This window comes from Phocoena phocoena, chromosome 18, assembly GCF_963924675.1.
Source record: "Phocoena phocoena chromosome 18, mPhoPho1.1, whole genome shotgun sequence".
NCBI lineage: Eukaryota > Metazoa > Chordata > Mammalia > Artiodactyla > Phocoenidae > Phocoena > Phocoena phocoena.
Window position 1 is genome coordinate 66,132,461 of NC_089236.1, and position 23,282 is coordinate 66,155,742.

The 23,282-nt window shown below is 42.0% G+C and overlaps 1 protein-coding gene across 1 annotated transcript in view; it reads left to right on the plus strand.

Annotated features, from left to right (window-relative positions):
• LOC136137558 (ATP-binding cassette sub-family C member 4-like) overlaps positions 1–23,282 on the plus strand; it is a 127,079-nt gene that overhangs the window by 35,024 nt on the left and 68,773 nt on the right. The window contains 3 exon segments of the mRNA XM_065895937.1: positions 846–955; positions 1,560–1,706; positions 16,498–16,577. Of these exon segments, the coding sequence (XP_065752009.1) occupies positions 846–955; positions 1,560–1,706; positions 16,498–16,577 (337 nt within the window).

Sequence of the window (23,282 nt, forward strand, 5' to 3'; positions counted from 1 at the left end):
CATCTCTTGGGCTTCACTAATTACTTAAGAGGGAAGCTAAGCAGGGAGAAATCCAGTGTCTGGGAACTAGGATTGCTTCTCTTTCTTACCTTGAAATTACAATGTTATCGTGTCCGCAACTGTGTGATTAATTTACCATCTGGCTTGCTAGACTAATATTAACATGGCTCTCTGCTTTCAAAAGAGTGCTTAGAATATATGTAGTGTTACATACTTTTTAGAGGAAATACTCATCTAAAAAATATTCCCATGGGAAACCCTCATACAAGCTTTCTGCAGAGATAGAGTGTGATATCTTTGTAAGAACCCACTCATTGAAATATGGTGTTTATTGTGTTGATCTCTTGCTAAGAAACCTAAATCCATTAGTTGTTTACCTTCTGAATTGGTGGACTATGGGAACTTAAAGGAAGAAGAAAGGGAATCTGTTATACATTCACATAGGATGATGGGCTAAGGCAAATGTATGTTGATGGAATTCAGGAATTTGAGCAGCTTTCAGAGTTGAAATAAGCGATGTGTCAGCTGGAGGGGAGAAAAAAAGTACTTGATGGAATATTTATTATAGAAGTTATGTCCACTCTATTTAGCATTGTCAGTTCAAGAGATGTTAGGGCTATTTTAATTTTTATATGCATAGCAGGTACTGATTTATGTTGTTAATAAAATATAAGTTTAAGTGATTATGTTCATTTCCAGATGCTTCACATTTCTATAAAACACTTAGAGATTAGTTGCTCATTTAATTATGCCATGTTAAAATATAATCTGTATTTTCTTGCAATTCAATTATTTAAGAGATTTTCTGCTTGCAACTTAATGTGATATTTTCATACTCTTTAAAGCTACTTGGGCATGGAATTAACTACTTTATGTGGAATTAAATTTCGATGTAAATTTATCATTTACAAGGAAACGGTAAATCATTTCTCCTGTTCTCTGTTAATTCATGATGGTACCAAAGCATTCCTCAATTTTAGATTATGGGACATGTTTTAATTAGTAAGATTTGAAATACGGAAAAAGGAAGATCAACTACTTTTTATGTGAATTTTTGCTCCGGACGCGCAGGCCCAGCGGCCATGGCTCATGGGCCTAGCCTCTCCATGGCATGTGGGATCTTCCCGGACCGGGGCACAAACCCGTGTCCCCTGCATCGGCAGGCGGACTCTCAACCACTGCGCCACCAGGGAAGCCCATCAACTACTTTTTATAATTTTCTTTCTTCTGAGTTTTTATTAGAACTTGTAATTGAATTAGGAAAGCATAGAATGAAATTGTGGTTTATACATGATTTTTTTTTCCCATGTGGTTTCTGTTTAATGAGAGGAACATAGTGATTTTTATATTCTTCCTTAAACGTATCTTGTGAATGTATTAAACTGTTAAAAAATAATCCATTATATATATAAATTTATTCTATATTCTATTTATGAATTTATATATAAATTATATTTATAGAATAAAATGCATAATATCTTTATAAACTGCCTGCCATGCTTTAGCATAATGGAAGGAAAGGCAGAGATCTTGTGCTGAATGATGTTTCTTTATTTCAGTCCTAACTGTAGGTCCTGTCCTTTTCGGCATCACAAGATCTCTGTTGATATTCTGCGTTCTTGTTAATTCTTCACAAATTTGGCACAACAAAATGTTGGAGTCCATTTTGAGAGCTCCGGTATTGTTCTTTGATAGAAATCCAATAGGTAAGTCGGACACCAAGTTTCTCAGCATATATGTCTTGTTAATGTATTTAGTGCCTGATTACATTTGATATTTGAAATTGGAGGAGATTCTTGGGAGAAAATCACTGTGCATGTTGATCCATCTTGTACAAAAAGCTTTACTGATATTTTTTTCCTACCAGAGAAAATCTGAATAGAAGATCATATAAGCTTTTATTCCAATTTATGTGTATGTGGAAAGATAAATGAACGTTCACTTTGCAGAATGATTTAGGAATCCATTTTTTGTGTGGTGTATGAAACACCCTACATTCGATACAGATGTGTTTCAATGTTGTTGAAGAGTTGCTAAAACGTTGGCTGTGTCACATAGTGTTAAGCTAGGTTGTCCCCTCGGAAGGAACTTCTTACAAAGAATCTCTACACGAGACAGGCTGTGTGTTTCTTTCTTTCATTTCCCATCCATTTCTGGGGTCACAGTGCTCTGACATGTGCCTATACTTTGAGGTTTACCTAAAATGGTAATGAGAGTGGTTCAAGATGGCAGAGTAGAAGGTCATGTGCTTACTACCTCTTGTGAGAGCACCGTAATCACAACTAACTGCTGAACAGTCATCGACAGGAAGACACTGGAACTCACCAAAAAAGATACCCCACATCCAAAGACAAAACAGAAGCCACAGTGAGATGGTAGGAGGGGCGCAATCACAGTAAAATCAAATCCCATTACCGCTGGGTGGGCGACTCACAAACTGTAGAACAGCTATAACACAGAAGTCCACCCACTGGAGTGAAGGTTCTAAGCCCTACGTCAGGCTTCCCAACCTGGGGGTCCAGCAATGGGAGCAGGAATCCCCAGAGAATCAGACTTTGAAAGCTAGCGGGATTTGACTGCAGGACTTCGATGGGATGGGGGAAACAGAGACTCCACAGTTGGAGGGCACACACAAAGTAGTGTGCACAACAGGACCGAGGGGAAGGAGCAGTGACCCCATAGGAGACTGAACCAGACCTACCTGCTAGTGTTGGAGGGTCTCCTGCAGAGGCAGGGGGTGGCTATGGCTCACTGCGGGGACAAGGGCACTGGCAGCAGAAGTTCTGGGAAGTACTCATTGGTGAGAGCCCTCCCGGAGTCTGCCATTAGCCCCACCAAAGAGCCTGTAGTCTTCAGTGCTGTGTCGTCTCAGGCCAAACAACTAGCAGGGAGGGAACCCAGCCCTGCCAATCAGCAGACAAGCAGATTAAAGTTTTCCTGAGCTCTACCCACCACCAGTCCCTCCCATCAGGAAACTTGCACAAGCCTCTTAAATAGCTTCATCCACCAGAGGGCAGACAGCAGAAGCAAGAGCTACAATCCTGCAGCCTGTGGAACGAAAACCACAATCATAGAAATGTAGACAAAATGAAAAGGCAGAGGACTATATCCCAGATGAAGGAACAAGATAAAACCCCAGAGAAACAGCTAAATGATGTGGAGATAGGCAACCTTCCAGAAAAAGAATTCAGAATAATGGTAGTGAAGATGATCCAGGACCTTGGAAAAAGAATGGAGGCAACGATTGAGAAGATGCAAGAAATATTTAACAAAAACCTAGAAGAATTAAAGAACAAACAAACAGAGATGAACAATACAATAACAGATGAAAAACACACTAGAAGCAATCAATAGTCAAATAACTGACGCAGAAGAACCGATAAGTGACCTGGAAGACAGAATGGTGGGAATCACTGCTGCAGAACAGAATAAAGAAAAGAGAAATGAAGACGGCCTAAGAGACCTCTGGGACAACATTAAACACACCAACATTCGTATTATAGGGGACCCAGAAGGAGAAGAGAGGGGGAAAGGAGCTGAGAAAATATTCAAAGAGATTATAGTCAAAAACTTCCCTAGCATGGGAAAGGAAATAGCCACCCAAGTCCAGGAAGCACAGAGAGTCCCAAGCAGGATAAACCCAAGCAGAAACATGCCAAGACACATAGTAATCAAACGGACAAAAATTAAAGACGACGAAAAATTATTAAAAGCAACATGGGGAAAACGACAAATAACATACAAGGGAACTCCCATAAGGTTAACAGCTGATTTCTCAGGAGAAACTCTGCAAGCCAAGAGGGAGTGGCATGATATATTTAAAGTGATGAAAGGGAAGAACTTCAACCAAGAATACTCTACCCAGCAAGGATCTCATTCAGATTCTATGGAGAAATCAAAAGTGTTACAAACAAGCAAAAGCTAAGAGAATTCAGCACCACCAAACCAGTTCTACAACAAATGCTAAGTGGGAAACACAAGAGAAGAAAAAGATCTACAAAAACAAACTGCCCAAAATTAAGAAAATGGTAATAGAAACATACATATTGGCAATTACCTTAAATGTGAATGGATTAAATGCTCCAACCAAAAGACACAGGCTCACTGAATGGATACAAAAACAAGGCTGTAGACAGTATATATTCTGTCTACAAGAGACCCACTTCAGATCTAGGGACACATACAGACTGAAAGTGAGGGTATGGAAAAAGATATTCCATGCAAGTGGAAATCACAAGAAAACTGGAGTAGCAATACTCCTATCAGATAGAATAGACTTTAAAATAAAAAATGTTACAAGAGACAAGGAAGGACCCTATATAATGATCAAGGGATCAATCCAAGAAGATATAACAATTATAAATATATATGCACCCAACATAGGAGCACCTCAATACATAAGGCAAATGCTAACAGCTATAAAAGAGGAAATCGACAGTAACACAATAATAGTGGGGACTTTAACACCTCACTTAGAGCAATGGACAGATCATCAAGACAGAAGATTAATAAGGAAACACAAGCTTTAAATGACACAATAGACCAGATTTAATTGATATTTATGGGATATTCCACCCGAAAACAGCAGATTACACTTTCTCAAGTGCACACGGAATATTCTCCAGGATAGATCACATCTTGGGTCACAAATCAAGCCTCAGTAAATTTAAGAAAATCGAAATCATATCGAGCATCTTTTCTGACCACAGTGCTATGAAATTAGAAATAAATTACAGGAAGAAGACCATAATGAATGTGAACAAAAGGAGGCTAAACAATATGCTACTAAATAACCAAGAGATCACTAAAGAAATTCAAGAGGAATTCAAAAACTACCTAGAGACAAATTACAGTGAAAACATGATGATCCAAAACCTATGGGATGCAGCAAAAGCAGTTCTAAGAGGGAAGTTTATAGCAATATAATTCTACTGCAGGAAACATGAAAACTCTCAAATAAACAACCTAACCTTACACCTAAAGGAACTAGAGAAAGAAGAACAAACAAAACCCAAAGTTAATAGAAGGAAAGAAATCATAAAGATCAGAGCAGAAGTAAATGAAATAGAAACAAAGAAAACAGTAACAAAGATCAATGAAGCTAAAAGCTGGTTCTTTGAGAAGATAAACAAAATTGATAAACCTTTAGCCAGACTCATCAAGAAAAAGAGGGAGAGGACTCAAATCAATAAAATTAGAAATGAAAAAGGAGAAGTTACAACGGACACCACAGAAATACAAAGCATCATAAGAGACTACTACAGGCAACTCTGTGCCAATAAAATGGGCAACCTGGATGAAATGGACAAATTCTTAGAAAGGTATAACCTTCCAAGACTGAACCAGGAAGAAACAGAAAATATGAACAGACCAATCACAAGTAATGAAATTGAAACTATGATTAAAAATCTTCCAACAGATGGCTTCCCAGGTGAATTCTATCAAACATTTAGAGAAGAGCTAACACCCATCCTTCTCAAACTCTTCCAAAAAAGTTGCAGAGGAAGGAACACTCCCAAACTCATTCTACAAGGCCACCATCACCCTGATACCAAAACCAAAGATACTATAGAAAAAGAAAATTACAGACCAATATCACTGATGAATATAGATGCAAAAATCCTCAACGAAATACTAGCAAACAGAATCCAACAGCACGTTAAAAGGATCATACACTGTGTCAAGTGGGATTTATCCCAGGGGTGCAAAGATCCTTCAATATATGCAAATCAATCAATGTAATACATCATATTAACAAATTGAAGTATAAAAACCATATGATCGTCTCAGTAGATGCAGAAAAAGCTTTTGACAAAATCCAGCACCCATTTATGATAAAAACTCTCCAGAAAGTGGGCACAGAGGGAACCTACCACAACATAATAAAGGCCATATATGACAAACCTACAGCCAGCAATCATACTCAATGGGGAAAAGCTGAAAGCATTTTCTCTAAGATCAGGAACAAGACAAGGATGTCCACTCTTGCCACTATTATTCAACATAGTTTTGGAAATCCTAGCCACAGCAATCAGAGAAGAAAAAGAAATAAAAGGAATACAAATCGGAAAGAAGAAGTAAAACTGTCACTGTTTGCAGATGTCATGATACTATACATAGAAAGTCCTAAAGATGCCACCAGAAAACTACTAGAGCTAAGCAATGAATTTGGTAAAGTTGCAGGATACAAAATTAATGCATAGAGATTTCTTGCATTCCTATACACTAACAACAAAAGATCAGAAAGAGAAATTAAAGAAACAATCCGATTCACCATTGCAACGAAAAGAATAAAATACCTAGGAATAAACCTACCTAAGGAGGTAAAAGACCTGTACTCAGAAAACTATAAGACACTGATGAAAGAAATCAAAGATGATACAAACAGATGGAGAGATATACCATGTTCTTGGATTGGAAGAAACAATATTGTGAAAATGACTGTACTACCCAAAGCAATCTACAGATTCAGTGCAATCCCTATCAAGTTACCAATGGCATTTTTTAAAAAAATAAATTTTATTTATTTATTTATTTGGCTGCGTTGGGTCTTCGTTTCTACGCGAGGGCTTTCTCTAGTTGCGGCGAGCAGGGGCCACTCTTCATTGCGGCGCACGGGCCTCTCATTGTCGCGGCCTCTCCTGTTGCGGAGCACAGGCTCCAGATGCACAGGCTCAGTAGTTGTGGCTCACGGGCCCAGTTGCTCCGTGGCATGTGGGATCTTCCCAGACCAGGGCTCGAACCCATGTCCCTTGCATTGGCAGGCAGATTCTCAACCACTGCACCACCAGGGAAGCCCAACAAGGGCATTTTTTACAGAACTAGAACAAAACATCTTAAAGTTTATATGGAGACAAAAAAGACCCCACGTAGCCAAAGCAATCTTGAGGGGAAAAAACGGAGCTGGAGGAATCAGACTCCCTGACTTCAGACTATACTACAAAGCTACAGTAATCAAGACAATATGGTACTGGCACAAAAACCAGAAATATAGATCAATAGAACAGGATAGAATGCCCAGAGGTAAACCCATGCACCTATGGTCAACTAATCTATGACAAAGGAGGCAAGGATAGACAATGGAGAAAATACAGTCTCTTCAGTAAGTGGTGCTGGGAAAATTGGACAGCTACATGTTAAAGAATGAAATTAGAACACGCCCTAACACCATACACAAAAATACACTCAGAATGGATTAGAGACCTAAATGTGAGACCAGACACTATAAAACTGTTAGAGGAAAACATAGGAAGAACACTCTTTGACATAAATCACAGCAAGATTTTTTTTGACCCACCTCCTAGAGTAATGGAAATAAAAGAAAAATAAATGGGAGCTAATGAAACTGAAAAGCTTTTGCACAGCAAAGAAAGCTATAAACAAGATGAAAAAACAACCCTCAGAATGGGAGAAAATATTTGCAAACGAACCAACGGACAAAGGATTAATCTCCAAAATATATAAACAGCTCATGCAGCTCAATATCAAAACAACAAAAAACCCAATCAAAAAATGGGATGAAGACCTAAGTAGACATTTCTGCAAAGAAGACGTACAGATGGCCAAGAGGCACATGAAAAGCTGCTCAACATCACTAATTATCAGAGAAATGCAAATCAAAAGTACAATGAGGTATCACCTCACACTAGTTAGAATGGGCATCATCAGAAAATCTACAAACAACAAATGCTGGAGAGGGTGTGGTGAAAAGGGAACCCTCTTACACTGTTGGTAAGAATGTAAATTGATACAGCCACTATGGAGAACAGTATTGAGGTTCCTTAAAAAACTAAAAATAGAATTACCATATGACCCAGCAATCCCACTACTGGGTATATACCCAGAGAAAACCGTAATTCACAATGACACATGAACCCCAATGTTCATTGCAGCACTCTTTACAATATCCAGGTCATGGAAGCAACCTAAGTGTCCATCGACAGACGAATGGATAAAGAAGATGTGGTACACATATACAATGGAATATTACTCAGTCATAAAAAGGAATGAAATTGGGTCATTTGTGTGGATGGACCTAGAGACTGTTATACAGTGTGAAGCAAATCAGAAAGAGAGAAACAAATATATATTAAAGCATATATGAGGAATCTAGAAAAATGATACAGATGAACTGGTTTGCAAGGCAGAAATAGAGACATAGATGTAGAGAACAAACGTATGGACACCAAGGGGGTAAAGCGGGGGGCGGGGGGAGGGTGGAATGAATCGGGAGATTGGGATTGACACTAATACGTATAAAGTAGATAACTAATAAGAACCTGTTGTATAGCACAGGGAACTCTACTTCTCTGTATGGTAGAAACTAATACAACATTGTAAAACAACTATACCCCAATTAAAAAAAGAAATCTTTAGTGACTGTTTACCATACGCCAAGCACTGTGCAGAGAGCGGCCTGAGAATTGATTGAGCAGCATCTTGGTCTGGGAGAAGCTCTGCATCCACAGAAGGAGAGAAGCCATGGTGTGCAGTGCCTGCCATCCTAGGAGAAAAGGGTAAAGAGAACGTCTTCTGGAAGTTCATGGAATGATGCTAGATTTGGCAGCTGCCTGGAGATGATAGGGTTTGGACTCCACTTTCAGAGAAGAACAAGATACCGTTGTGGAGGAAGCTGCCAACAGGAGCTTAGAATCAGGGCCTTTAAGTACGGGGTATCCTAAGGAATAGTATGATTTCATTAAATTCGTACGTTCTGACGTTAAAAAAAATAAAATGGTGATAAAAATGAATTAAGATATAAGATTGGTAAAATGTAAACATCCTCTTCAATAAAATTAGCTCTGCAGTTTTACCGTGGACTTTTGGTGACATGTAAGAGGCTTTGTGGCATGTAGCAGGCGGATCTTCGGTAGTAAGTTTCTTGATCTGAGTGTCCCTCTAGGTTTCCCACTGGTTGCTTCCTCCACCCTGAGGCCTTCCACCTGTCTTGCTTCGGAAGGTAGCCTCCTGACCTGGGTTCCTATGAAGAGTTAGTTCATCAGCACACATGCCCACTCTGTTCAGTTGTTTAGACTCGTGATAAGGCCCAGAGTGGCTTTGTTTTTGCAGGTGATGATTGATAGCAACTGGCAAGGCAGGGATGTGGGCTGGAAGGAAGATGGGAGTGGCCTTGGCCTGGCCATCAACTAGCTACGTGACCGAGGCCAAAGCAGATAGATACTCTTGGACACGCACATCTCAAGGCAGGATGTTGTCTGCCTTGGTTTAAAAGTATGGACTCTGGGGCTTCCCTGGTGGTGCAGTGGTTGAGAATCTGCCTGCCGATGCAGGGGACACGGGTTCGTGCCCTGGTCCGGGAGGATCCCACATGCCGCGGAGCGGCTGGGCCCATGAGCCATGGCCACGGAGCCTGTGCGTCCGGAGCCTGTGCGTCCAGACCCTGTGCTCTGCAACGGGAGAGGCCACAACAGTGAGAGGCCCGTGTACCGTAAAAGTATGGACTCTGGAGCCAACTGCCTGAGTTCAGTCCTCGTTCTGGTTACTAATAGTGATAGCTGGTTATAGTTATGTTAATACTTACGTGCTAGTTACTTAAATTCTCTGTTTCTCGGTTTTCTTATCTGTAAAATGGGGATACCACTCACACCTACCTTATCTATATCTTATATTGTAGACATTAAGCAGGTTCATACAGTCACAGTGCTTAGAACGTGGTCAGTGCCTAATGAATCTTCGTGACACTGACTACGTGGTGTCTGGGAACGTCCTCTCCTGTGAAATGGGAACAACTGCTGCTGCTCCTGTTTCACAAGACTGTCGTGAGGATTAAATGAGACTGTGCAGGGCAGCATCTTGTGTAGATTTATTCAGCACATGTTGTTTAGTCCAGGCCCCGTGTGGAGCACAGGATGGTGAACCGCAGAGGCCCACACAGATCTCGTCTTATGAAGCCGTGGAGAGAAAGCAGTTGGAGGAGTACATGCTATTACAGCTGTGAAGTCCCTCCACTTTGTCAGTTAATGTGAAAACTACAGCCATAAAGTTGGGAGCATTAAGTGGGACTGGATGTCTGTTATCACAGCCTCTGAGTGCTGGTGACCAGTTAACCAGGCTCTTCATGTTCAAGACCTGTAGGCTTCTCCAGACGCTGAGTTGTTATTCAAGGATTTGGGACCAATCTTCGAGGTCACTAATCTTAGAGCAGCCAGCACACCAGTGTTATCTTGCCTCCCCCTCCTGTATCTATTAGCGGGACTTCATTCCTTCAAGAAAATACAAGCCAAAATAAGTACTGCAAACACAGGCCTAGTTAGCCCAGAAGGTTTAGGGGTCATGAATTATTTGCTCTTTAGTAAATAGATTAAATCTATTTAATCTACTCTTTAGTGGTAGATTAAATTGAACGCTTCCCTGTAGCTTATTTTCAAAAGTGGAATTTGGACTAGATTATTTATGGTCGGCTTTGGTTCTGGTATGGGATGTCATGAAGAGAAAACCACATATGTTGGTTCTGTGGAAGCTGTGTTTCACGGAATCGGACTATCCAAGCTTCCAAGTTCTGTTGTCTGTCAGTCAAGGAAGAGAAACTGTCAAACACCTAATACGTTTCCCTGGGATTTAGTTTTATATTCAGGATGAATCTTGGCACTTATTTGGGTTAAATATTTGATACCTGATAGTTTTACCTTATAAACTCCAGGCCCTTAAGAAGTAAAGAGGAGTAATTGATCCATTGTAACATAAAAGTAGACATTTAAAAACTATTATTGGACAGGGAGTTGGGATGTAGGTGGAGATGTTGCTTAGTTGCCTAAAGGCCTCTTGCTGCTGAGTACCAGAACTTGGTGGTGTTTCCACTGACGGTTTCCTAAATCCTGTTGCTCTATTTCAAGACATTCTTTAGGCTGCCACCATACTGATGGCCTGTTCTAACAGCAAAGACTAAGAAAATGCGGAGCGCCCTGACTTCCGCAGCTCCCTCTCCTGTTCTCAGGCTCATCCAAGCTGAATGAGTTTGTGTAAGGTGATGCAGGAAGTCCAGGCTGGCCTGCCTGCCTTAGTGGCTCCCTCATGCACGCAGGGATCCTTTTCAGCCTGGTGACCGTCTCCGCGTTCCACTGAACACCCTCTCCATTGGACCCATTTTGCCCCATCCCCTTGCACAGTACCTGGAAGGTTCAGGTATATTTCCTTTGCCCCTTTGCCCCTACTCTTTTTTTCCATTGGCTGATTGGACGTAGATCCCATTTCTCACCAGGACAATGGATCTTTTATTGTCCTCCCTGCCCCACCACATTCCACTGGACTCAGAGACTGGCCTTGACCCAGGACTCCTGGATTCTGAATCTCTGCAATGGCTGATTCTAATCAAAAGAATTAGGTTCTAGAACGTTAGTGAAGCTAGCTGTGGGCCCATATAAACAAGTTCACAGTATCAAAGAGTTCACGAAACACATCTGTTCTGACTTACCTTCAAGGTCAGGTGTGGCCTAGTATGGGGTCTTTTTTTGCTGGTGCCTAACACCACTTTGTGGTAAAGAATGGGGCTCAAAAAGACACATACTACATCATGGCGAACCTCAAAAACATTACACTGAGTGAAAAAAGTCAGACCGAGAGACCACATTATTGTACGATTCCATTTGGATGTTACGTCCTGAAAAAGCAAATTTATAGAGAAAGGAAGTAGATTAGTGGTTGCCTGAGGCTGGGAGTGGGAATAGGGAGTCCTGTAAGTGGCACAAGGGATCTTACTGTGGGCATGAAAATGTCTTAAAACTCATTTTTGGTGATGGTTGCATCACTCAGTAAAGTTACAGAAATTCATTGAATTGTACACCTGAAATGGGCGAATTTCATGAGATGTAAAATATACCTCAATAAAAATATACTTCGGTATTTTATATGTAAATATACCTTTTTTTGTTGTTTAAAAAAATAATAATAAGGCCCAGATTAGACATGGGAACTTCCAAGTTTTAAATTACAGTTTGGTTATAAGTAAGCAGAGGAGTCCTGGGTATGGGTCAGGTGTTAGAATTCTAGAGGTGACTGACTCCCGCTTAGATTGTAGACTCAGTTCTTAACATATGATCATCCTGAATTTGTATTTTGACAAGTTCAAATGTCGTCTTTCATGATATCCTGTCTTATGGACAAGATAGAAAACTGTGAACCAGAGCAGTTAGGAGGACCCTGATGGTTCTTGGATACCATGGACTTCAAGGGGGGTACCTCCCTCCTCCTCTCTTCCCCCCCTTTTCCTCCCTCCCTCCTCCCTTTTACCTCCTTCTTCCTCCTGACCCTCTTTCCCTGTCTTTCTCTTGCTCTCCCCTCCCTGCTTTACCTTTTTACACAATATGCAGTTATCGTAGAAAGTCCAAAAAAATTAAAATTGTACGTAATACATTATAGACTTGTTTCAGACTTGTACGGGTTGTTTTCTACTTCTGACTTGACAAATATGCCACATTCAACCTTTTGATGAACTTATTAACTCTTGGGGATATGTTCCTAGAAATGGAATTTTGGGGTCAGAAGGGATGCACTCTTAGAGTTGTTTATACATATCGCTCAGTTGTTCCCCCAAATCTACCTGTGCAGAGCGATGTGGATTTTCATTTTACATGTGTCCAAAATGTGATCTGGCCTCCAGAATTTACTGTATTGTTGGCTTCATGATTCACTATATCCTATGCAGGATAGGGGAGGTGGTGAAACCAATTTACCCCAGTACCTGGGGTACTGATTTTAATCCTGAGCACAAGGCATTAACTGAGACTGGCCATCTGAGTCTGGTCAAGAGGCAGCAGCCAAGATAGGACACCGAGCCTCATGAGGGATCATTGAGGCACCAAGGAGTAGTTGCTGGAAAGGATGTGATTCACTTCATTCAAGTATTTGAAAGGCTGTCATATCAAGAGAAATTAGGTTCCCTTTGTGTGGTTATAAGGGCAGAAGAAGCGGCAGAGGTTGGATGTTCTAGGAAGGCAAGATTCGGTTTGATGTGAGAAATCCCTGTCTGACAGAACAGACTGAAAATGGATTGGGTTCCCGGTGTTCATGGGAAACCCCCTTCCCTCTACCTCCCTGGAGATACTCCAGCAGGGAGCACGTGTCATTTGGATGAAGAGTCATGGCATGTGTGTGAAGGGAGTTCATCGTAAGGATTTCATTTGGAGACTTTTGAGAAAACTTTAACACTATGAGGCCATGAACTTAAAATCACAGCTCTGTTTCCAACAGTCTGTCCCTAAGCCCGATGAAATACTCTGCAAATACCATTCATTCTCTTAATGTTTCTTAGCGCAAGGAAGTAGCTACTGAACTTTCTGATTTCACATTTTCTACACTCAGCTCATTGGTGAACAAGACTTTAGTTTTTTGACCTGCTTTGACGTTCGGTTCCATTTTTGTAGTCATTGTATGTGGGGAGATAGTTTTTCTCATTGTTTTTGTTTTCCTTGTATTTTACACTATTTGCCAACCCTGGGTCTCTCAGACCTTAAGACTTGCACATCTGGTGAAAGGTAAAGGGGTAGTTTTCACTTACTGTTCATCCCTGAGTAGCCTTTTCATCTTAAAAAATTCCTGTACTGCTTCCAACACTTTCTAAGAAAAATCATACTTGCAGTGTTTCTGAATCCTGCTGTTAAAAAGTTGCATTTTTCCGTCAAAGAAATCACAAGCATTTAAACCATGTCTTTTGTGACGTGTATTTTCCTTATTTCTATATTGCTACTTTGGGAAGTTAAAAAATGACTGGGAGGCCGCAAAATCCATAAGAATATGTGGAAAAATTGTCCATCTGATTTTAATATTTTTAAAGCAGAATTGATTAAATGATTCCCATCTTCTTGCCCCTCGAAGTGTGATCTGGGAAATAGTTTAAAGGGGGGGTCACCTGACAGCTGGGAAGAAATGCAGACTCTCTAGCTCCCCCAACACTCCTGAATCAGCAAGTGCATTTTGACAGGTGGACGTTGCTCCAGTGTCTGGTAGACTTTCCGAGGTGACATGATGCTGCGGGACCTGGGGGGAATAGTCAGTATCTCTCCTTGGTGGTTGAGCACCTGTTAACTCACCGGGCATCGTGACTGGGTTCTTCACCTGCATGAGCCCATTTAATCCTGAGAATCACCTTCTAAAGCAAGCATTCCTAGAGGCTCCGAAAATTTGTCCCTGGTCCTCCAAACGTGCCACTAAAAGACGGTTTCTGGAGTCTGTATTTCCTAAGCCTGAGACAGGAGAATTGAGGCCCAGCCTGTAACGGCCTGGCCTGGCCGAGGGCGAAAGCCTCCGATGTCTGCAGCCCCCGGCTTGGCCGCACCCTGTGCTTCCGGTGAGCCATGCGCCCTGCGGAGGACAGCAGAGCTGGCTCATCCCGGCGGCGGAAACTCAGCGCCCAGCCTCTGCTCATTCAGTGTCCAGCTGTGGCTTGGTGTGAAGGGCCTCGGGAGAAAGTCACCTCTGACAGGGGTCAGGAAGAGCACCTAGAGGCCCCACATCTCACCTGCAGGCTGGCTTCCTGGAGCCTCAGTTATGAAAGAAGTTCAGGGGCCTAGATAACACATTTCTCAGGAGCTGCTACCCCAAAATAGGCTGTATGTGTGTGTGTGTGTGTGTGTGTGTGTGTGTGTGTGTGTGCGTGTGCGTGCGTGTCTTCAGTTTCTTTAAATTTAATCATAAAACGACTAGTGTCGACTGAAAAAAAATGTACAACCTAAAAGTTGAGAGTTATGCTTTATTCTGTATACAAAACTGAGGACTTAAGCCCGGGACACGCCTCTGAGATAGCTCTGAGACACTGCTCCAAAGAGGCAAGGCGGGGGGGAGCCAGGATACATAGGAGTTTTTGCAACAAAGAACAGGTAGTCAGCATATAAAAAGATTACTGTTAAAAGAAAACCAGATATCTCAAGTTAGGGAATTTACTGCTTTTCTATGTATGGGAAGATGCAACAGTCTAGGCTCACTGAAATCATTCCTTTGATGTGCACCTCAGCTATCCGGGGCCAGTATCCTGTGTTTTCTCATCCTGAGTTTCCTCAGGGTGCACCATCGTGGGGTTGGCTGCAGTGCCTGATGGCTGCAGCATCCTTTGTTTACTTGATACGGCAGGTGGCATTTTTAGTTTACACTAGATATTTATTAGAAATTATTTCTCATCTTCCAATCCTGCAGCCTTTAGGATACACTGTTTTCATGGATTCTGAGAAGGGAAATAAAATCAGTGATGATCTTTAGTCACTAATGTTTCTGTTTTCCTGCTTCCATCCCTCTGGTCTTCTTGGATGCTTGAGCATCAGTCTGTGTTTGTCACACCCAGTGCCCCTCTGAAAATAACAACTTATTACCCCAGTAGTAAACTCACAACTTGGAAATGGCAGGAATCTACAATTTCCCAAAATGTGAGGTCCTGTGAACCATCTGGAGGGAAAAAATTACAGAGAAGTTATATTTATGTTTATTTTAAAAGTATCACTTAGCAAAATTACTTTTGATCACTAAAGCAAAGTTAGTGTGACAATTAGGATTAATTTAGGTATTGTGCAACTGTTTATTTGCTGACTTAGCACTTGGAATGAGTCTTAGACGGGATGGATCTAAAAGGAGGGAACATTCTCAAATCCACCAGCCCTTCCCGATACTGCCACAAGATTTTCCATGTGGGCTTCCCTGGTGGCGCAGTGGTTGAGAGTCCACCTGCCAATGCGGGGGACACGGGTTCGTGCCCTGGTCTGGGAAGATCCCACATGCCGCGGAGTGGCTGGGCCCATGAGCCATGGCCGCTGAGCCTGCACGTCCGGAGCCTGTGCTCCGCAACGGGAGAGGCCACAGCAGTGAGAGGCCCGCGTATCGCAAAAAAAAAAAAAAAAAATTGATTTTCCCTGTATTCTTTTTTTTTTAAAATAAGTTTATTTATTTTATTTTTAGCTGCATTGGGTCTTCGTTGCTGCGCGCAGGTTTTCTCTGGTTGCGGTGAGCGGGGACTGCTCTTCGTTGTGGTGTGCGGGATTCTCAATGTGGTGGTTTCTCTTGTTGCGGAGCACAGGCTGTAGGCATTTAGGCTTCAGTAATTGTGGCACGTGGGCTCAGTAGTTGTGGTGCGTGGGCTCAGTAGTTGTGGCGCGCGGGCTCTAGAACACAGGCTCGGTAGTTGTGGTGCACGGGCTTAGTTGCTCCGTGGCATGTGGGATTGTCCCAGACCAGGGCTCGAACCCACGTCCCCTGCATTGGCAGGCGGATTCTTAACCACTACGCCACCAGGGAAGCCCCTCCCCCCAGTCTTTTGTAATAAAAACCAGGTTTCAATTTCGGCTCCCCCACCCACTGCCATTTGGTGGCATTTTTGTTTCTCTTTAGATAGCATTCTATTTTCTCTTTCTTTACCACTGACATTGGCTTATTTCATACGAATCTGTAATATATTACATACATATACTTTAAAAATATTGTTTTGATTTGTTTGTGATATGTTTCTCTTAAAGGGTATATCTGGGGAAATGAGTACTTTCTCATATCCTGTTCTTGCAGGAAGAATTTTGAATCGTTTCTCCAAAGACGTTGGGCGTATGGATGACTTGCTGCCCCTGACATTTCTTGATTTCATCCAGGTAAGGTAACAGTCATGTCAGAGTTCTCACAGCGCAAAGCAAAGTGCCTGTTTTTCAAGGCCTTTTCACAGGGGCTGAGATGGGCCTTTCAGCCTGACTGTGTTATCTTAATTAAGTAAAAGGCCACGTTTGTAAGAGAAAGGTGTGGCTGTGATCAGGAGGCTGAGTTGACATGAGTGACACCTGCTGTAGGAGTGGCTACACAGTTACGGTCAAGGTTGGTTCGAAGCAGCGACATGCTTGGTAAGTGGTTCTCCCGCTGCCGTTCAGCTATCTGGCGTGGATTCCCTTTACTGTGAGCACATTTCACAACAGAGAAAAACAATCACCTCTCACGGAAAGATAGCCTAGATTAACTAAATTATGCATCGGATTACCACAAAGGACAAATATTTACTGCATCAGTTTTTTTTTTTTGGATAAAGCCAGGAGGGGTTACTTACAAAGAAAGGAACAGTAATAATAAGGTGAAAATAATACTTGAGCAAAGACAATAGAGAGCAGTAATGGAAGATACAAAGATATGGGATCAAAGTCATCTTAGAAAATGTCTTTTTTTGTTTTTATAGACAGCTTTTCACACGTTGATTGCTCTGTCTTAAGGTGTCTTTTAAAAAAAAAAGACAAATACCCACAGGAATATCTTGTATCCAGCCTTTGTTTTGTCTGTGAACTTGAGGTTCTAAAGAATAATGTTGGGTCATCTCATCTCTCATCCTCTCATTCAGTATTGTTGCTCATGTGGGATGTTTTTTCTGTTACTGAATTTTGTCTACTTTAAAGTGATTCAGGCTGTGGGGACTTTCTTCATTAATTAATTAATTTTGGTAATGAAATGCATTTATCAGAAGCTTCACAGAGACATGCAGCAATGAATATCTCACTGCAAACAGCACAGCCTATGGGCAGAGTCTTCCACTGTTTACCAACGTGAACTAAGCGGTGACTCAGAGGCAGAGTACTTTTACTGCAAAGATGTTTGATGGGATATGTCTGATTTTATTTTTCTCTTCTGCAAACTTATTTTATAAATATGTCCTGCTGGGTTAAGCCATGTGATTTATCCCCAGAAGCAGTCTTTCACTATAACAGTGTCACGTTTTGACAGTGATTATTAATTACATTGAGATTTTGTGAAAGGTTCTGTTTCTTTGCTACTACAGGCAAGGCCAAGCTTAGGTTTCCAAAGCTGGCCGGCCCACCGTGTGCTGAGCCCATGGTTAGTTAACCGTCATGATCAGAATCCGTCACGTTTTTGTATGACGTACAGAGGGACAGGGATAGATGCTACCTGATTTCAGATAAAACATGCGCAGTCGTGTGAGGAGAGAAAATTCTGGTCTCACTGATTCCCAGTCCCAGCTCTGCCACTTTTAGTTCAGTTATCTTGAAGTTTGGGACCTCCAGGTGGAGGCGTCCTGCAGGTCATTGGAAGTAAGAGTCTGGTGTTTGAGAGAGAAACCTGGGATGAGCTTGGTGCCTGCGTATTCTTCACTGAGCAGGTAATAGCTGAATCTGTGACAATGGATAAGATTGCTCAGAGAGGGCTTCCCTGGTGGCGCAGTGGTTGAGAGTCTGCCTGCCGATGCAGGGTACACGGGTTCGTGCCCCGGTCTGGGAAGATCCCACATGCCGCGGAGTGGCTGGGCCCGTGAGCCATGGCCGCTGAGCCTGCGCGTCCGGAGCCTGTGCTCCACAACGGGAGAGGCCACAACAGTGAGACGCCCGTGTACTGCAAAAAAAAAAAAAAAAGATTGCCAAGAGAGAGTGAAGCATTTTTAGGGACCAAGATCAGAAACTTACGGAAGCCTTTATATTCAGAGAGGAAGCCAAGAGAGGAGGGAAGCAGAGGAGACACACAATGAACAGCAAGGAAGAGAGGAGGAAATAGGTTGGGGAACCGAGGAAGGACAGGCCTGTTCAACGCAAAGGAGAAGGTAAGTCCCTGGAAAGTTGTCAGTTGATTTAGAAATCAGGAGGCTTCTGGTGACCTAAGAAGCAGGTTTCAGATGGGCGGGGCCAGACTGCAAAGGGCTGCAAATTCAGGAGGCGTGGAGGAAGCTGAAGTGAAGGCAGGCTACTCCTGGAAGGAGTCTGAGTAAAACCAGAGAGAGGCCCATCCGGAATGTAGGGTCTGCAGAGGAGCTGCTGGTTGGGTGTTTAGTTTTGGGGTTGGGGGTGTGTGGTGGGTACTATTTTCCTCTGCCCCTCCTTCCCCTCAACAAACAGGGATTAGCGTTGACGCTCTGAAGTATGGGAGTGAGTCAGGCAGGAATCCTCCCCTCCAGGCCCCCAAGGGGAGGGAGACACACAGAGATCCACCCCTTGCCGCCTTTGGAATCCTAACTGTGGCAGCGCCCTGGGGGAAGTCCTGGAAGGCAAACTGGGTGTGGGGCTGGAGGTAGTAAGGGAGCCTGGTCCAGGAGGTGGGCGTGGCTTCTAGAAAGTGACCTTTGATCCCAGATGAGAGGAAAAGGCCTCTGTGGATAGTGGGGCAGGAGGGGCTGCTGAAGCCGTGTTCCCAGTGGGAACCAGTCTTTTCTCTCTGTCGTCAACTGAGAGTGGAATCGGGAAGGGGCTTGAAGGTGTTTGTTCAGTTCTGTTTTAAAGGACATAGTTAGTGCCAAATGTGTTCGAACTCATTTTTGATGATTCTGCTTATCCTTGGTATATTTGATAAACCTTGGAAGATATTCGATCGTGTTCATTTTTATTTTTACTGCTTCTAAAGTGTTTATTCCGTATACTTTTCCTCATCTAATTCCTTGTCATTTCCATAAATGAGATATCAGATAATTCATTTAATATCTTGTAATAGTGATGCCAAGTATGGCTGACGAAAACCCTGGATTCTGAGTAGTGGTCCACACTGCAGGACAGTCCATTCCCACAGGCAATGTCATTCAGAGACCACATCCCAACAGAGGGGCGATCACGAATTTGTACACCATCGTGGACACTGACTCTTGGCAGCTACCAGATATGTTGCCTGTCCAGTCACGTTATCGTTGCTGTGGCCAAAGTGGAGCTGTTTGCAATTCCAAAGGAAGAAGGAAGGCAGCATAAAAAAAAAAAATTATGTCGTGTGATTCCACATGATAATCATTTATGACGTCAACAGCTTTAAAGTGTGGTGGAGTGGGGAGCCCCGCGGTCTCCCTTTCCAAGCTTGAGTCCTAGCTCTCCCTCTTACTGTCTCTGCCCCACAAAGCCACACCTCCTCATCTGTAAAATAAAGAAAATAATACCAAATTCCGTAAGGGTTGTTGGGAAAACAAAATGAAGTCGATTTAATAAAATGCTTTGCGTAACATCTAAGTGCATGTTGAGCACTAAATAATGGGTAGTTATTTTTGAAAGACCACATGTAGGGACTCTCCTGGTGGTCCAGTGGCTAGGACTCCATCCTCCCAGTGCAGGGGGCCTGGGTTCGATCTCTGGTCAGGGAACTAGATCCCACATGCCTCAGCTAAGAGTTTGCATGCCACAACTAAAAGATCCCACATGCCGCAACGAAGATCGACGATCCTGTGTGCCACAACTAAGACCCTGTGCAGCCAAATAAATAAGTACATAAAAATTTTAAAATAAATAAACACCACGTGTACTTTTTGTTTTTGTTTTTTTGCGGTACGCGGGCCTCTCACTGCTGTGGCCTCTCCCGTCGCGGAGCACAGGCTCCGGACGCGCATGCTCAGCGGCCATGGCTCACGGGCCCAGCCGCTCCGCGGCATGTGGGATCTTCCCGGACCGGGGCATGAACCTGCGTCCCCTGCATCGGCAGGCGGACTCCCAACCACTGCGCCACCAGGGAAGCCCTGTATTTTTAAGTAGGAGAAACAGTCTGATAATGACATTATGTTGCACTAAAATGATTGTCACAGAGAGTTTCCAGGCTCATAAATATCGCCTCGTGAGTTTGTATTACAGAGATTCTAGGTTTGTAATCCCTGAAGATATTAATGGACACTTTCCCATGTAGACTCACAGAATAAAAATCAATTATTTTCAAGATAGACCATCGAGCACGAAATATTTCAAATTAATGTAGTTTTCATACGATTTGCCAGAGTCCCAGATAACATTAAGGAATCTTAATTATCTACAGTTCTTGTCATTAAAATCATCACTTCCTATTAGTAAAATAAGTGAAGACGAAGGTAAGATGTGGAAGTCAGGTTTAGGCATTTTAATTTTGTTTTAAAAAGTTTGGGACTGCTCTGAGCATGTGAACTGGCACACAGCTGCCCTCAGCAAAATGCTGTAATTTATTGAGGAAAATTGAATTGCAAAACCTTTTTCCCCACACACCCTTCATTCAGGGGGAAAAAAAAAAATCAGCAGCTTGGCTGAGCTCAAACAACTGACTTTTCATATCCTTTCACGGACACAAAGGGCTAACCCTGAGGCTACTTGAGCCACCAATGCTGGCAGTGGCGGGGACCACCATGGAACGTGTCATTCCCTCCTCGCCGCACACAAAACACATTGACTGCAGCTTTATGAAGTGAAAATGCCCAAGAAAAAGAAAATGTGAAGGAGGTGTTCGCGGTCATTTCTTTGCAGAGGGGGGAGCGCAAAAGAACAAGCTGCTGCATCTGGATACTGAGAACAAAGCAAGCCTGAGACCAGGGGCTCATAGCTTGGGTCACTTGCTTTTATAGAAGCAAAGAGTGGAACTGCCTTTGCTTGTCTCAGTACCACTGACCCTTGCATTTCATTGTGTAGAGATGTCAGGGAAAGTGTGTAGAAAGCATCTCAGCCTCTCTCACTGAGCAATGATTTTGTCATTTTGAGGTTTCTGTGGTGTGTTGATCCCTTCCCCACCCCCTCCCTCAAATCCCCATTGGAGATATTTATTTTAATATATATTTAATACTATTCCTTTGTGAATAGTTTCTTCCAGTCTGTGGCTTGCCTTTTTACATCCTTAATGGAGATCAAGTTTCAATTCTGATGAAGTCTAACGTGTACCCTTTCGTTTCTTTTGTAGTTCATGTTTTTGTATCCTAAGAAATCTTTTTATCCTTAGGAGCGTGAAGATATTGATACTTTCCTATTCTATCTTTTTAGAAATCGATGCATCTTGTGTTATTTTTTGTGTATGGAAGAGTAGTACATGGTTGAGGTTTATTTTTTTCCGGTTATTCTAGCCACATTTGTTAAAAACACTTTTATGCACTGAATTGGCACCTTGGTTAAAAACCATTTGACTGTATTTGAGGACGTCTGTGTCTGTATACTTTATTTTGTTCCACCGACCTGCTTATCTATCCTTATACCGATACTGCAGTCTTGGTTATTATACATTTTAGTAAGACTTGAAATCTAGTAGTTTCGACCTGTTTGTCTATCCTTATACCAATACTACAGTCTTGGTTATTATACATTTTAGTAAGACTTGAAATCCAGTAGTTTAAGTCTTCTAATTTTGTACTTCTTTGTCAAGCTTGTTTTGATCATTCTAGATTCTTTTCTGTGTAAATTTTAGAAGCCTTTTCAAGTTGTTTTATCCTGCTGGAATTTTTATTAATATTTTCTTTTATCTATAGATTGATTTGAGGAGTCTAAGTCTTAACAATGTTGAATCTGCAATTATGAATATGGTACCTCTCCACTTATTTAGGTTTTCTTTAATTTTAGGAATGTTTTGTAATTTGTAGTATAGACATCTTACACTTCTTTGGTTTAACTTATTCCTGAATATTTGATTTTTTTTCATGACATTATTGTATTGTTTTTAATACCATTTTCAACTGCTTGTTGCTAGTTTATAGAAATACAGTTGATTTATTTGTGAATTCATTTTGCATTTCCTGGAGTTGGTGGTGGTGCTTCTAAAAATTCTGTAGGGTTTTGTACATAAGCAGTCATGTCAGCTGTAAATAATGACAGTTTTACTTCTCCATTTCCAATATTTATTTTCCTTTCTAGACTTATTGTTGTGGCTAGAGTTTCCAGTACAGCATGGAATAGAAGTGATAAGACATTCTTGTACTCTTAGGGCAAAATCTTTCAATATTTTTTCATTATGAATGATCTGAACTGTGATTTTTTAGGTAGATATCTGTTATCAGATTGAAAACTTTTCCTTTAATTCCTCAATTGCCAAGAGTTTTACTTTTTTTTTTTTTTTCTTTAAATCAAGAATAGGTGTTGAGGGCTTTTCTGGTGACGCAGTGGTTGAGAGTCCGCCCGCCGGTGCAGGGGACACGGGTTCGTGCCCCGGTCCGGGAGGATCCCACATGCCGCGAAGCGGCTGGGCCCGTGAGCCATGGCCACTGGGCCTGCGCATCCGGAGCCTGTGCTCCGCAACGGGAGAGGCCACAACAGTGAGAGGCCTGCGTACCGCAAAAAAAAAAAAAAGAATAGGTGTTGAATTTGGACAAATATTTTTTCTACATCTCTTCAGATAATCATATGATTATTCACCTTTATTCTTTTAATGTGAATTATAGTGATTGGTATTTGAAGGTTAACCTTACATTCCTGGAATAAACTCCACTTGGTCATGATATAGTATCTTTTTTTTAATGTATTATTGTATGTAATTTGTTAACGTTTGGCAAGAATTTTTGTTTCTGTTGTTCATGAGAATATTGGCCTGTAATTTGCTTTTCTTGAACTCTTTTGTCAGCTTTTGGTATCAGAATTATGCAGGCCTCAAAATTTCCATTTTGTGGTGGTCAGTTTTATGTGTCAACT